This window comes from Passer domesticus, chromosome 7 (assembly GCF_036417665.1).
Source record: "Passer domesticus isolate bPasDom1 chromosome 7, bPasDom1.hap1, whole genome shotgun sequence".
NCBI classification, from domain to species: Eukaryota; Metazoa; Chordata; class Aves; order Passeriformes; family Passeridae; genus Passer; species Passer domesticus.
In genome coordinates, this window is record NC_087480.1 from 17,856,829 (window position 1) to 17,871,429 (window position 14,601).

Below are 14,601 nucleotides of genomic sequence, written 5' to 3' on the forward strand. Positions count from 1 at the left end.
GAGAACAGCACAGCGTGTGGCAGGCTCTGCTGGATGCTCTGCAGGGTCTGCTGGCACAGGCAGGCTCAGGAACCTCGTGCTGCTGGAATCCCCGTGGAAGTGGGGAGTGGAAGTGGGGAGAGCCCCGGTGGTGGGGTCAGGCAGGGATTCACTGCCCCCACAGAGCCCCACATCCACTCCCTGCTGGCAGTCCAGAGGGTTTTCCTGGAAGTCTCTAAAGAACAGGCTGTTATGGAGTTTTTGTGTTTCCACATCTGGCTGGGTGCTGACTTTTCAGATTTTCAGGAGAAAACCTAGAAGGGGCAGAGAGGAAACCTTCCTCTGCCAACCCTTTATCCAAACAGGAGAAATGCAACAGGGAAAAGCTGTCAGGGATGAGTGACAGCAATCCTCAGAGGGATAAATGCCACCAGGGAGGCTGCTGGATTTGTGTGACATCATGCAGGAAAGAGGTGAATCAGCCCAGGTGAAGCACCACAGTAATGCAGCTCCTGACATTTGAGCTCCTGTTTTCCAGCTGCTGCCATTTGGTCTCCATAGCAATGGATTGTGCTGGCAGGAATGCTCTGGGTGTGTGCAGGGGATAAAAACATGGAAATGGATCAGGATCTCTGCTAATCCCACCAGGTCCAGCCCTAGGACACTGCTACAGGGAAAATACTGCAGGGCAACAACATTCCTGAGGCCACACTGCCATCCAGCACAATCCATAGCATTCTAATGCTCCTGTTAGTGTTCTTCACCTTTCCTTAGGAAATCTTCTCCCTTTTCCTCCTCTCCTGCCCTCAAACATCAGGGAATTGATGCTTCTAAAGCATCAAAAAACAAGGCAAGCCCTTTCCATCTGCTTTTCCCTCTGAGTGAGAGTCAACCCCTCCAGGACTGCCACACTCTGACCATGCCCTCTCCTGGGAACTCTCCCAGAATGTCCAGAAGTGCACCAGGCTTCTTCTCATCCCTCACTGCCCTTTAATGCAGAAAAGAGGTGACTTGGTGTAGAACAAGCAACTGCTCTGCTGGGAAAGGTCATGGAGTTCCTGAGTACAGAGAAAACTCATACAAATCTCAGTAGATTTCAGAGAAAACTCCAGGCAAGTAGTAATTAGCTTAATTAACGGAGTAGACAAGGAATTCACTGCTACATAATAATATATTTTTTAATATTTTGGGCAGCTATTCTTTGAAATTCCACATGCTGACATTTGAATCAGTAAAATGGGTAACTGTTGTTAGGAAGGTGGAGAAGTTTTTCACTACTGGCTCACCTCTGCCTGTGTGGTTGTTACTGACATACAAAATCTGTGAGCAAACAGCTAAAAATCTGCTTTTAATCTTCTGTATTGTTCTATGAGTGGATAAACATAGAGCAAACCCTGTCCCAGCCTCTGTTTGTAAACCAGGTGTGAACAACACAACCCAGGGATCACGAGGGTGATGGGATTTAGGCAATTCTCTGCAGCTCTGTCTCAGAGTGATGATGAAGCAAGTGCAACAATCAGGGCTCTGGTAAAGGCACTGTGTTGCAGTGCTTGGACTGCTCTTTGCTGTGCACAAGCATTTGAAGTTTACTCACATCCCACGAGCTGCAAAGATGCCACACCTTCTGTCTGACTTAAATATACACACTGGTATAATTACAAATGTCAGCTTTTGCATTAATGAATCAAATTCTTCAAACTTTGCTCCATCACTGAGAGAGAACACGGGGGAGGCAGTGAACAAACAGCTAAATTTGACCTCTACATTCTCATTTTTTCCTCCTATCATCTCCCATTTGCAGAATCTGCTGCTCCTTGATCTTAAAACACATTACCAAGGTTTTCTGATTATGGGGCTGAAATTCAGAGTTTAGCTTGCCTGGATATCCAGAGGTTTCCTTTTGGCAGCAGAAACAAAACTGCAAATTTCAAAAGCATTTCTCTGAAAAAGAAATCCCCCAGAGTACTCACGCCAGAGCCATGATCCCATAGGGCCAGGAACGGATTTCCAACCTCTTGGGGCTTTTTATCTCATCCGAGGTCAGCACCATCCCACTGTCAGACTCCTGAGAAGCAGAAGGAAGGGAACATCAGGGGAGCCACCAGTCCTTCAGGATGTTCTTTCATCAAGGCCTGTGTTATCAATTTCTATCCAAGCATTCCTGATAATGCTGCTCTGGAGCCTAGGAATGTTTCCCTTGTTTTTATGACATTAAAGTTTTTGATCTGCATTTCCAAAGAGCACCCTTAAAATGAACATATCAAAAAATAATTTGACATTTTCAGATTTGAAGCTGATATTAAGCATGACATATGGGCACCATGTACGTAGGATAGCTGAGATATGAATAGACTGAGATTCATAAAGAATATATCCAATAATTCTGGCTGGGCTCCTCCAAGGAAAAGCTCCTTAAATACCCACTGGAAATACACAATTAGAAACACTGACATCTGAAGGAAGTGGAAGTTCAGCAGCATTTTGTAAATGCAAGTGCTTTGTAAAGATAGATGGCCCTGGCCTTTATGGATTTTTTTATGAGCTGTCCAACAAAACTGTCTTGATTAAAGCTGGGGTTGTGCTTCTGCTGCACTTGAAGCTGAGTCTCAGGCTGCAGTTAAACTTTGTGCCAAGTTTATGCAAATACACAGACATCACAGTCCTCATGTTAAGTTATTTAATGATATTAAATGCTCTGGGTGTTTCTTTGCATTTGAAATATTTTGTGATGCTGGAAAGTTGCACATATGTGCATTTGTCAGAATAAAACAGCAAAAGCCCTCAACATAGAAGAGAAACTCTTAGTCTTATTTTGCCAGTGAAATGGATCAATATATAAAAAATAATCTCATCAAACAATAAATAACAAGAAAAAGCCTTTTTATACATGCTCTGGTCATCTATCAGTTGTTAATAAGATCAGTTTATAAGTGATTTTATGAAGTATAAAGTGAAATCCTGAATTAATGAGGTCTGTCAAACCCTCAGTAAATCCCAGCTTGTCTCTGGATTTTATCTTGACAGTTTCCCCTTCAAACACGTGGTCTAGGAACAGTTTATCTGGGAGCTGCTCTGCATTTTGCTTACACCTCTCTGGTAAAAGAATCTCCACAGAGATTGCAGATAATTGCACAATGGCAGGAAGGTGTGGTGGAGCACTTGGAGAGCTCAGGCAGCTCTTTGAAATAATGACCTAATGACTATTCAGGGTTGATAATTAAGAAAACTTCAATATCCAAAGTACACTTACTTTGTCCAAAAGCAGATCACACACAGAGTTTGATTTAAAAGACCCTTGTTGAAACATCACGTTCATTTCTGATCTCTTGATGTATTATCACCCTCTTTGGAAACTTTTCCCCCTCATGTAAAGGTTTATTAGAAAATGAACAGGGAGCTCTTAGGCAGGTAATGCTCCTGCTGGCAGCAATAATCTCTTGAGACTGCATTGATCTAGCAAACGTCTTTGTGTGATTCACAGGGACAGATTTTATCCTGCAAGAGGGAAGATGCAGGAGCCAGGAAATTTCTAAGCCTTCTAATCCCTGAGATGCATTGATAAAGAGGCAGAAATTCCATCTGGGGAAATACAAGGCAATAATGGGCCTCAGTTTGTGCTCAGCAGAGAACAAATGACAAATAGGCTGTGTTGGTCAAGGACATGAAATATTTCCAGGACAAGAGAAAGACTTGAGCCTTCCCAAGGGAGCTGCTCTGAGGAATGGCTCTGTCCAAGAGGGACTCTCAGCTAGAGCTTTCCTTTGCTGCTCCTCTTGTGTCAGGAGTATTCCTGAGGGATTCAGGCTTTCTCCCTAAACTTTGATCCCCCTGGAGAATCTGTGCATTGCAGAGGTCCCTCCTTAGGGACACAGAAGGTGCCATTGAGGCAGCAGGTGGGGACAGCACATGGCCACAGAGAGAATTCAGGAGTTGTTCTCAGGGATTTTTTAAAATAAGAAAATCCCACCCATAACTTCAGAGGAAGCCAACAAGCAGAACCCTCATTCTGTAACAAACCAAGCCTTTGTTTTCCCCTGGACCAAATTAAACCCTTTAACGCTCTCCCACCCTGCAATGGAATTAAACTGGCAATAAATACATTCACTTGCAGTGAGGAAAATCCAGGGTTAAAGCCCTTTGTGTGACTCAAGACCTGGATCTTGAATCCTGTTCTTGTCTGCCCAGAACTGAACCTTCACCCCCACCAAGTGATTGGCTGTCTTGGCCAGCCAGAATGTGTTCTGGACACATTTCCCTCCAAGAGCTTCATTTCAACAAGCTGCCACTTTCTTATGGTGGAAAAACCTCTTGAAATATGTCATATAAAACCCCTCAGTCTGATCAAAGCCAGGGCAATCACATGTGAGCTTCTCTTTAAATTATTCGTTAAGAGAAATGCAGGTCCCTCTTTGTTGTCACAGAGCCCTGGGTGAGAGGTGCCAGAGCCAAATCTTCTGCCTGATTTAAAGTTCTCTCCTACCAAATGATTCCAAAAGCTCTAATGAGTGTTTCTGGTGCTGCTGATGAGTGATCTGTGAACCTGCTGGGGAAGGATGCAGTCACCTCTCTTACCTCATGCATCACTTTCTCCGTTTCCACTGGCACCTCATCAAATGTCTTCACACTCAGGGGTCTCTTCTTGCTGTTGTTACTGAAAGCAGGAGAGTCAAGGGGTCAGCACAAAGCCCAGGCAGATTCTGCACCCCTTGTAGCTCAGTCACCTCCTCACACAGCCCAGTTTCCTGGACCACTTCTCTTTTGTCACCTCTTGTGTCTAATAACAAACACCCTGACAAATTTGTCTGGTTCTTTCGCCAGCCATACTAAGGGAGGACAGCAGACAGTGAAATGTTTCTTTCCCCCCACCCTGTATCTGCTTTTCTCACCCAGTTTCCACTGCACTCCAGCGATTCACTCCATTGTTCAGGTTTTCTTCCACAGGGCAGGTTTTGGAGTTGGATTCTCCATCTGGACACAAGGTGATGTTCAGTGGAATGTAGTCTTTGCCATCCTATGAAATTAAAAATAGAAAAGAGCACAAAGCTGGTAAAGTTCATTTTGTGCTGCATCTCAGATGTGAGAGGTTATTGTATCCTACAGAGCTTTGTGATGAGAAAGGACAAAATTGTATTTTAACTTAACTGGGATGTTTGTTCAAGGTGATTATCATGTTCCTCACACCCTGTGGAAGTTATGGAAGCTAGAATGCACACTTCATCCAAAAATTACTGTGCAGAAGGCATTGTGAGGGAACTGGGGCACTTTGGGAACCCTGTGATGTGGGATTGCTGAACATGGGCTGGGATATTCCAGTCCAAGTCAGCAGCAATAGCCCATGTACTGCTTGCTTTTGTTCAACTTCAGGAGCTTGGGAAGAGTCAGGCCTTAAAATGGAGCCTGAAAGGATTTAATTTCTTGTCCTTCCCAGGAATTGCTGCTGCTCATGGTAATGAGCTCTGCATTGTCATTACCCCCCTGCAGCAATCCTCAGGAATGACTGCCTTTAGCTCCTGGAACTATTTGTCCAAATTTCCTTGTGCTTCTTTTTGTTTTTAATTTTGAGAAGCAGTTAAGTGCCCTATTCCCTTATCATGATTTTTATGTCTCCTTAATTTACTTTGGTTATAGAATCAAACTCACAAGCTCTTCATATTGCAGACTGGGCCCTCTTCAACTCAGCTCCACTAAATTTGTTTACAAACAGGAAGGAGCTGGAGGAGAGTGTTTGATTTCTTCTTCAATTAAATTGACAATTGCATAACTGATCTGGTTGTTTTTACTGAAGAAGAAAACAACTGGTTTAACTATTATGAAATTAATCATGAGACACCTGACTTTCTGTGCTTTAAGCTGCATAATTGCAAAGCTCCCAAGAGCACTGGTGAACATAAACTTGGAAATGAGAGACAAAGTTCAGGAGGTGAAGAAAATCAGAAGTAAAGTTAACATTTGAGTAGTTAACATTGTCTTTATTCATCCCAGCAGGGATCTTCCTGCTGAGCTGTGCTAGGAAGTGAAATCTCATATTAATAAGTGTTTAATAACCCTGCCCATGCACACAGGTGTCCACTCCCAATCCACATTTCTTCAGGAGGGCTGGCCCTGCTGTACCTGCTGCACGTTGGCCTGAAGGAGATCCCCCAGGCGCTCCACCAGCTCGGTGAACGTTGGCCTCTCCGTGGGGACCCCGTGCCAGCAGTCCAGCATGGTCTGGTAGCTGCAGGAAAAACACAGGCATCAGGAATGGGAAACAATGGGAGCTTTTCCAAACTGTTTCATTCCACTGCTGCCTGGTTTGGTGGGTCTTTGAATTAAGAGAGGTTCAGATCTCCACATGCTGAAATTCTGGTTTAGTTTCCATGTGGGATGCTTTTTGCTTCCCTACTCCTGCCTCAGCTGAGCCTGCAGGATTTTAGTTTTCACCTAACTTAAAGTCTGGCTGCTGGGCCCTGCTGATACTGCTGAAGTAAGGCCTGGTCATGGATACTGGGTTTCTGTCACAGAATCTGAGGTCTGAGCTCCATGAACTACATGAGTAGTGTACATGAACACATGAGCAGCTCCATGCAGTACTACATGAGTAGCTCCATGAACTGCAGCTGACATGGGGCATCTGATCATCTTCTTGTTGGCAAAGGCCAGGCTGACTTGGGCTGTCCTCAGCATTAGTCTGTGCTGTCAGACACCCAAAATATACTCAAAGCTTTGCTGAACATAAAATAGCCAGCTGTGGTCTGCTCCCCCTCCCCACTTCAACACAATCTCTTTTCTGAGGTGTACAGCTCCCAGTAGCTCCCAGCAGCTCTTACACTTCGGGAGTGGAATACTCTGGAGATCTCATCCGGGTCCCCTCCTTGAGCCGCCGGCAGAAATCCTCATCTATCTGCACCCCAGGGTATGGAGAGGCACCTGGTGGGAGAAATGACAGGGCTTCAGGATGGCACAGTCTGTGTCCCAGCCCAGGGGATCTCTGCTGAGCATTCAGTGTCACCCAGAGGCTGGCAGTAACAGGAGCTCGAGTGAAGAAGGAGTTGCAGTCACTCACAATCTACAGTTTTTGTTTGGAAACCTGTCTCAGACTCACTCTGTCCCTTCAGAGATTTCAATCACACTGTCTCCTCTGCATTTGTGATACACTCAGGACCACTCCAAGGTAAAACAGAGCAGAGGAGAAATAAATTTTATTAGTTTAAGGCTTAAAAGTATCTCTTGGTCAGTGGTAGAAAAGTTTCAGCTCATTCAATGGGTTCCTTGGTGCTTTCCAAACTGTTACCCTGCAATATCCTGCACTGAGAGGATACACACAGTGAGTAATTCCTGCTCATCCTTCATTGCCTCAGAAGCCTTGTGAGCAGGTGCAGAGGGGCTGTGGGCACCTGGCTCCTGCCAAGGACCATGAGAACCGTGGCTCAATCCCATGAGTGGAATTGCTCCTCTCCTGGCTCACCAGCTACTGGATGTGCATTATGCTCCAGGGAAGCCTCCCTTGACAGTGACCTTCCAGCTTTTCAGCCTTGTTTTCTTTCCTGACTGTGTTCAATACCTTGAGTGCCACTCAAGTGTTGGCTGAACCCTGGCAGGACAGCTCATGGCAACTGGAATTGTTTTGTGGAGGCTGAATGCTGTGAAGGAGCTTTGTGTTAACTCCCACAAAAGTTTGGGAGAGTGCTCTGGCATCTGAGTAATCCAGAGCTCACAGGTAAAATTCAGAAGTCATCTAAGCTGAAATTTAAAATGTTACTGAACCTACAGTGGATAAAATGAAAAGATTTGTAACTTCCCTCCCTCCCTCTCCCCTAAGCCAATGCTTCCTGTGCAGCACAACCCTTGTCTTGGACATTTTGGCATCCTGGAAGCTGGATTATGAATTTGGAACAATTTCATCAAGTCTTAACATGGGAGATTGAATGGAATCTGTATCCAGCCCTGGAGGAATCTGTGTATGATTTACTGGCTATAACATTCCTGCATATTTCCTGCAAACACCATCATGTGCTGTGCACTTGGGGGCACAACGAGAACAGCAGAAATCTTTTGGATAAAGCATTGAAGAAGGGGTCAAAATGTGGCTGCTTCCAGAATTGTTCTACTCTGTGAACCTGACTGCTCAGTGGGCAGGACCTGCACTGGGGAGCCAAGAGCCCAGCACTGCCTGAGAAGGAATCTCAGCTCAAATGGGCTCCCAGGACATCCAGAGCCCAGGGATGCTTATCCACAGCACTTCTGAATTCCCTGGATGTGCAAGTACCAGAGCACAGGACTGAGAGTGTTTCCTGGAGTTATGTAAGCTGGAGAGAGGCAGCACCATCATTTCTGTTTTATACCCAGATTTGCCTTCCCAGTCGTGCCTTTGGCCTGTCATTATGCTCAGAATAACCAGGGAATTAGCTGCTCATCTCATGGATGGAGAATCCCACTTGCTCTCACAATCTGAGCTCTCTCTCTCTTTGGTTTCATCACAGATCAGATCAACTTCAAGATGTTGGTGAGAGCAAATACAGGGAAAGCTAAGATAACAGTGGTAGGACAAGGAGTACTGGGACAAACTGAAAGAGGGGACATTTGGGTTAAATACTGAGATGAAATACTTTACTGGGGGTGGTGAGGCCCTGGCACAGGTTGCCCAGGGAGGCTGTGGATGCCCCAACCCTGGCAGAGTTCCAAACCAGGCTGGATAAAGCCTTGAGCAGCCTGGTTTAGCAGGAGGTGTCCTGCCCCTGGCAGGGGGGGTTGGGACTAGATCATATTGAAGATCCATTCCAACATTCCTGAACATTCCAGGAGTCTATGATTCATTTTTGACTGCAGGATCTTTTGGTAATTTATATTTTGGCCAGTGCTGGCCTCCTACCAGCTGGAGGCAGTTCAGATCATAAAAGCAAGAAACTCTCCCTTTCCCACTTCCACTCAGCACTGTCTTTATCTGGACTATGGGATAAGTCTGATAACTTGGATTTGGAATGCTGAGACAGCTTGGGAGAAATGTAGGCTGGAACATATGGTGTAAGGCCTACACATGATGTTTTCCTTAGGGGAAATCTCCTTCAAAATGCTCAAAGATGTGGCATGCATTGGATATGGGAGCCCTCTTTTGATCTTGGTTTAATTTTAGTGGGATAATGAGATGCTGATGTTACTACCAGGCACTGCTTGTTTACATAATTATATCTGATTGCTTTTGGAACAGTGCACATTGAAATTCCAGGAGACACTGACATTCTGTACCATTAGTGATTTCAGGATGTGTTAAACACTGCTGGCACCACCTGACACGGGGTGTGCTGACCCCATTGGAATAATTTAAAGCTCATTGCAAACTCAGCCCCAGATGGAAATTAATATTCCCTCAAGTCCTGATTTCCCTGTGTACCACCAAAGCAGATCCAGGCTGCCAGCCTTTCTGCAGGCAGCCTATTGTCCTTCACAACACAAACTACACTCTGCATTTTCCCAATCAGTATTTTCCCCTTTTTTAGAAGGTGCTCAGCCTGTGGGACCCAGTGAGAGCAGCAGCTGTAAATGGGAGCCAAAACACACCCTGTGGCAACGATAAATAACTTCCATCTCGTGGCTCTCAATGATCTGTAAAACTTTTATATGACAGAATTCAATCAGTGACACAAATCCTTAATTAAATATTTATCGTTTGAGCTGCAGATGTGAGCAGTGCCAAACCACAGCATGCCTGGATGAGCTGGATGAAAAACCCTCTCAGAGAAAATGACTGGTTTTGAGCCTGTGCCACCAACTGAAAAAGCAGTTTGTGATCTACGTCACAGGCAGGGCAGAGGCTGCTGCACGGGTGGCAGCCCCTGCAGCCATTTGGGAGATTCCAAATTCAGAAGGGGACAGTGCCAAGAAAGGGGCTAAAAGAACCCAGATTAAATGTTTTTTAAAAAACAGATTGAAATAGAGGTGAATTTCACTGACTGGATTTTAATTTCTATTAGTGTTCAGTATTAAAGGCCATCTGTTAAATTCTGTCAGGACCTTTGGGAGTGATACAAAGTTTGTTTCTGCAGTGCCCCTTGGATTCATCAGCATTCCATCCCTTTGGTTCCCAGTGGAGAGCCTGTCCCCTGAGTGTGTCTCTGGATGCTGATGCTAAAGCATCTTCCTGAATAATCTGATAAAACCAGGCCATACCTGGTGCTTCTGGAGCTTTGCCTTTCTGTGCTGTTCCTAAACCTTCAGTAGGTGATGCTGTTACAGAGCCATGGAGAGCTCACCCCAAAATAACAACACCCTAAAAATCTGGGGCTGAGCCCCAGGGAAAACAGCAGCTGCCACTTGTTTCAACCACTCCAGTGTGAACTTTCTGCTTGGTGTGCAGATGTGGAGCAGGGAAAAGTCCAAATCAAAGACTTGGACTGAGAGCAGGTTATGATTTTGCAGCCAGCCCTAAGTAAAGATTAGGATAGAAACAGCTCCAGACTTTGCATTTTCGCTTGGCATCTTGAGCCCAATCATTAATTTCAACTGATCCATGAACCAAAGATAGAAGGAGATTAGAGTTTGCTTTAAAATCCAGCAGCTTAAGTTGACAATGCTTCTTGTTTTCTTTTGTCTGCAAATGCTGATTAAAAAGCCAGAGCTGACATTCCTGAATTCTCTCAGGAAAACAAATCTTGCCCCTCTGCAAGGAGAATCTGAGAGCAGCACAGTCCAAGTGTCTGTAGGGCTGCTTGTGTAGGTCTCACAGCTTTATCTGCTGGACAGAAACCAGAGCTCAGAGAGGCTGAGATTTCTAACAGCATCCTGGGATGACATCTCCAGTACATAAAGAACATCATTATTATTCTTTTAGAAATGTTGTGGCTTGCAAATGATGCAGCCACAAGAGCCCATGTTCTACCCTTGGTCTACTGCCAAAAGGGTTGAGGCTGAGCCCAGCACTGCTCCTTGCACCAACCCAACAGCAGCTGTTGCCAGGAGATTTTTCTTACCTAGAAAATCTTAGATTTTGTGGTGTGGATGTTCAAGCTGGGATAAAATATCATGTGGGCTCATGCTGCATGGGCTGCCAGCAGCAGCCACTGTGCCCACAGCAGGGTGACCCTGCAGCTCTGGGGTTCCCTGAAGCAGGTGTGGTTTGAGGAGAAACCTCTTCACTGATCTCCAAGAAACCTCCCACTCCTACCAGCAGCAGAGGCTTGCATTTTATCTCTGGGCTCTGTTGCTTTCAGTGGGTACAAATGCTAGGTCCAGGGTTTTTGATTTTTGATGCCCCTCCCCAGTGTTTTCATGTCCTTTGTCAGGTGGAGTTCTCATTGAAATTGGCTTTATTGTACACCTGGTCTGCACTGTGCACTTGTCCTCAGCGAAACAGAAGCACTGCCCCATATTATCACCTTTTATTAAAAGCTTTTCTTAGCTAAGCAGCAATAAATTAGGAGAAAAAAAAGGGTTTGAAGCCATTCTTACCTAGAGAAAATATTTCCCACAGCAGCACTCCGAAAGACCACACATCACTCTGCGTGGTGTAAATTTTGTCAAAAATAGCTTCTGGAGCCATCCACTTGAGTGGAAGCCGTGCCTAAAAGCCAGAGACACAAGAGGTTGCCAGGTCTGCTGTTACTGATCTGCCCAAGCCCAACCTGAGGGTAACCACTGGAGATTCTTGCACTCACATCTCCCTTCCGTACGTAGTCGGGGTCTTTGTAGATGTCCCTGGCGAGGCCGAAGTCACAGATCTTGACCACGTTGTTCTCGGACAGGAGGATGTTCCTGGCTGCCAAATCCCGATGGATGCACTGCCAGGGAAGGACATGGGGTCACAGGGGGCTGGGCAAGGAGCCCCTGCTCCAGCTGGAGGCAGGAGGGCTTCTTTGGGAATGGGGAAAGAAATGAACTGCGCTGGGAGCAGCTCAGAGAATGAGTGGGAATCTGCTCCAAATACACTGGGATATGCAAAAGGGGGAATACTCAGGGAACAAACCAACAGTAGAGTCAGTTTTCTGATTTTTCTGTCTTAAATAACTTTGCAGTTGCAACAAGGAAGGGAGCCCTATTTTCTCACTAGCTGATCCCTGAGAAATTTCAAAGAGGCCAAAAAGCAGCTGCAGCTATGTTTGCCAGTGCAGGCCCAGGAGGGTGTGAGGTGGGATAACCCTGCTCAGGTTTTCTGGGAGCTGCCCTGGTGTGGGAAATGGATTTGTAAAGAATTCTCAAAACCTGACAGAAAGCTCACAGTCTTATACATCTGTATGCAAACTCTGAGATAAGAGGTGCTGATTTAGGAAGGCCATAGAATAGAGATGACATTGTTGAGAGAGAGATTGAACTAGAAATAAGTCCCAACAAGTTTCACAATATGGCCTTCCAAAAAGATCAGATATTTTAGAGAATTAGAACAGTGAAAGATGCATTGTAGCAGGACTACATGGGGTAAAAATATAGGTGATTGGTGTTAGAAGTAATAGCAGCATTGTGTGGCAAAAGCTAGTGGGCTGAAAAAACAATTATAATGTATTGTCACCAGGAAATGGGTTAACTTCTAATGGGATGGCATTGAGTTTTACATCTCTTGTGTCTCACTATTCATCGAGACTGATAACGGAATAAAACCTTTTAAAATGTCTCTCAGTTGCCCCATCTCTGTAAAAGCTGGGAAAGCCAGCACCCTGGTGGCTGTGTGTGAGTGAGGCTCAGTTGTGTGCACCCTTTGGCCTGTGAATTACACTGCATTTACATAAAAAGCTGTTCCACAGGCTACAAACTCTTCCTGTTTATCCAAGCAGTGCTGACCTTGCTGACAGTCCCCAACACCTCTGACAAACTACAGGAATAACTGGATACTCCCTCCTCACTTTTCAGTAGAGGTGTTGCTCATCACATTAAAAAGAGATTTCTCTACAAGCCTTTCTGTGTTTATTTACGAAGCAGTTCCACAAATTGTCTGACAGTTTCTGAGAACTTCACTCCCTCTATCTAAACCCTCCTGTTGCAGATGCCAGTCCCTGCAGCCAAGAACATGATGAATGTTCCTCTACAACCCCTTCAGTGCTAATTACTGCTTAACCACCAGAGCTAACGTGATCTCCAACACTCTAACAGAAGAGCAAAAAGCAGATTTCTGAGACTCAAGAGTGTGTTTGGGTTTCTTCACATCAGATACTCTGCAAGAAGTCTGAATGAGCTCACTTTTCGGGAGGCGAGGAACTCCATGCCTTTTGCCACCTGGAAGCTGTAGCAAATCAGATCCTCCAGAGTCAAGGGCCTCTTGTACAGATCCTCAGCATCTAGGAGAGATCAGAAACGTGGCAAAAAAGTGGCACAAATGTGGCAGAGACGTGGCAGAGCTCCAGAGCTGGGTGGCACTGGTGCCACTTGTGTGCTGATGGCCCCAGCCCCACACACAGTGCTGGGTGTGAGATCTCTGCAGGGTTACAGCTCTGGTGAGCAACCACTGACCCAGAGGCAGAAGATCAGATAATTAACAAAGTTCCCTCATCCTTTAGTCACTCATTTAGCTATGGGGAAACAACACCTCAGGCTGGGAGTGAGGGAAACTTTATAGACAAGAGCTCAGGGACAGAGTGACCTCACAAGTCTGGTAAAACATTCCTATTTCTCCTCTCACACAACAGGAGCAGCTTTTGTATACAATACAGAGCTCTCTTTTTGTGAGAAAGTTGGAGTGGGGAACAGGCAAGAGGGAGAATTTGGGATTTCAGGAACAAGCCAAGCCATGTAAGGGCTTGTAAAGTGTGTGACAGTGTGTGTGGCACTAGCCAAGTGACAGAAGTCTTTCCAATAAAAGATTTGGGATGAGGTAGGGTTCTTTTACCTTCTTCATCATCTTCTGAGTCACTGTAACTCTTATCTTCAATGAATCCTGAGCTGGCAGAGCTGCCTGTGCTGGCCACGCTCTCGAGGCGCCTCTTGATCAGTTCAGTCAAGTCACTGTTGGACTCATCCAGACTCTTCTCTGCTTGGTCAGAGTTTTCCTGGGACTAGAAATGGCATAAACCAAATTTTTAGCTTTGTATGATGCAATGCTTGAGGATTCAAACTATGTGACAGAGTGGCATAAGGAGAAAGGTTCTCTGAAGATGAGCATGTTTGAACATTATGTTTCCTGAAGTGGGAATAAATAGGAAACCAGGCTTTATTAGTTATAACTATAAATTATAAAGCCTGGTTTCCTACTTATTCCGACTTATAATTCCCCTTTCACTGATAGCAATATTCCACATCAGAGTTAGCTGAAAGCTGGCTGGGTGAGACTGAGAGGTGAGCAGAGTCAGGCTGTAATTCTCTCGCTGTCTTAGGATGCTAAAAATCCCCTCAAGGTGAGTGCATGATGGGCACTGTGCTGGGGAGTGAGGCACAAGCAGCCCTCAACTCATGGCAACAATGGTGAGAAAGAAATTCTGAGTGAGTGCACCAGGAAAAGCTCCTCCACTCACACAAAGTCCCTCACGTACTTTGCTGCCTGCACACAATAGCTTTAACAACAATAATAATAATAATAATGCAGTCATCTGGGAAAACAGTTTTGGTGAGGCTGCAGTTTCTGGCAGGGCTGGGGTCACAGAGCCTGTTCCACACTGGATATTCACGAGGAGGAGTCAGTCCCATCCCTCCCCAGCCCTGATTTCTGCTCCTGTGCCCTGCTCC

At 45.4% G+C, this 14,601-nt stretch overlaps 1 protein-coding gene and 1 long non-coding RNA gene across 9 annotated transcripts in view; one reads left to right on the top strand and one right to left on the bottom strand.

Moving 5' to 3' along the window:
* The window catches only part of LOC135304623 (uncharacterized), a 201,543-nt gene that overhangs the window by 94,440 nt on the left and 92,502 nt on the right, over nucleotides 1–14,601 (top strand). The window lies entirely within an intron of this gene.
* Nucleotides 1–14,601, bottom strand: part of LOC135304620 (vascular endothelial growth factor receptor kdr-like) — a 126,282-nt gene that overhangs the window by 11,529 nt on the left and 100,152 nt on the right. For both annotated transcript variants that reach the window (XM_064427231.1, XM_064427230.1), the window contains exons 21-29: nucleotides 13,769–13,934; nucleotides 13,123–13,220; nucleotides 11,610–11,732; nucleotides 11,404–11,515; nucleotides 6,789–6,888; nucleotides 6,091–6,196; nucleotides 4,866–4,990; nucleotides 4,552–4,630; nucleotides 1,950–2,044 (exon numbers count right to left, since the gene is read on the bottom strand). In XM_064427231.1, coding sequence (XP_064283301.1) covers nucleotides 1,950–2,044; nucleotides 4,552–4,630; nucleotides 4,866–4,990; nucleotides 6,091–6,196; nucleotides 6,789–6,888; nucleotides 11,404–11,515; nucleotides 11,610–11,732; nucleotides 13,123–13,220; nucleotides 13,769–13,934 — 1,004 coding nt within the window. The remainder of the gene's footprint in view (nucleotides 1–1,949; nucleotides 2,045–4,551; nucleotides 4,631–4,865; nucleotides 4,991–6,090; nucleotides 6,197–6,788; nucleotides 6,889–11,403; nucleotides 11,516–11,609; nucleotides 11,733–13,122; nucleotides 13,221–13,768; nucleotides 13,935–14,601) is intronic.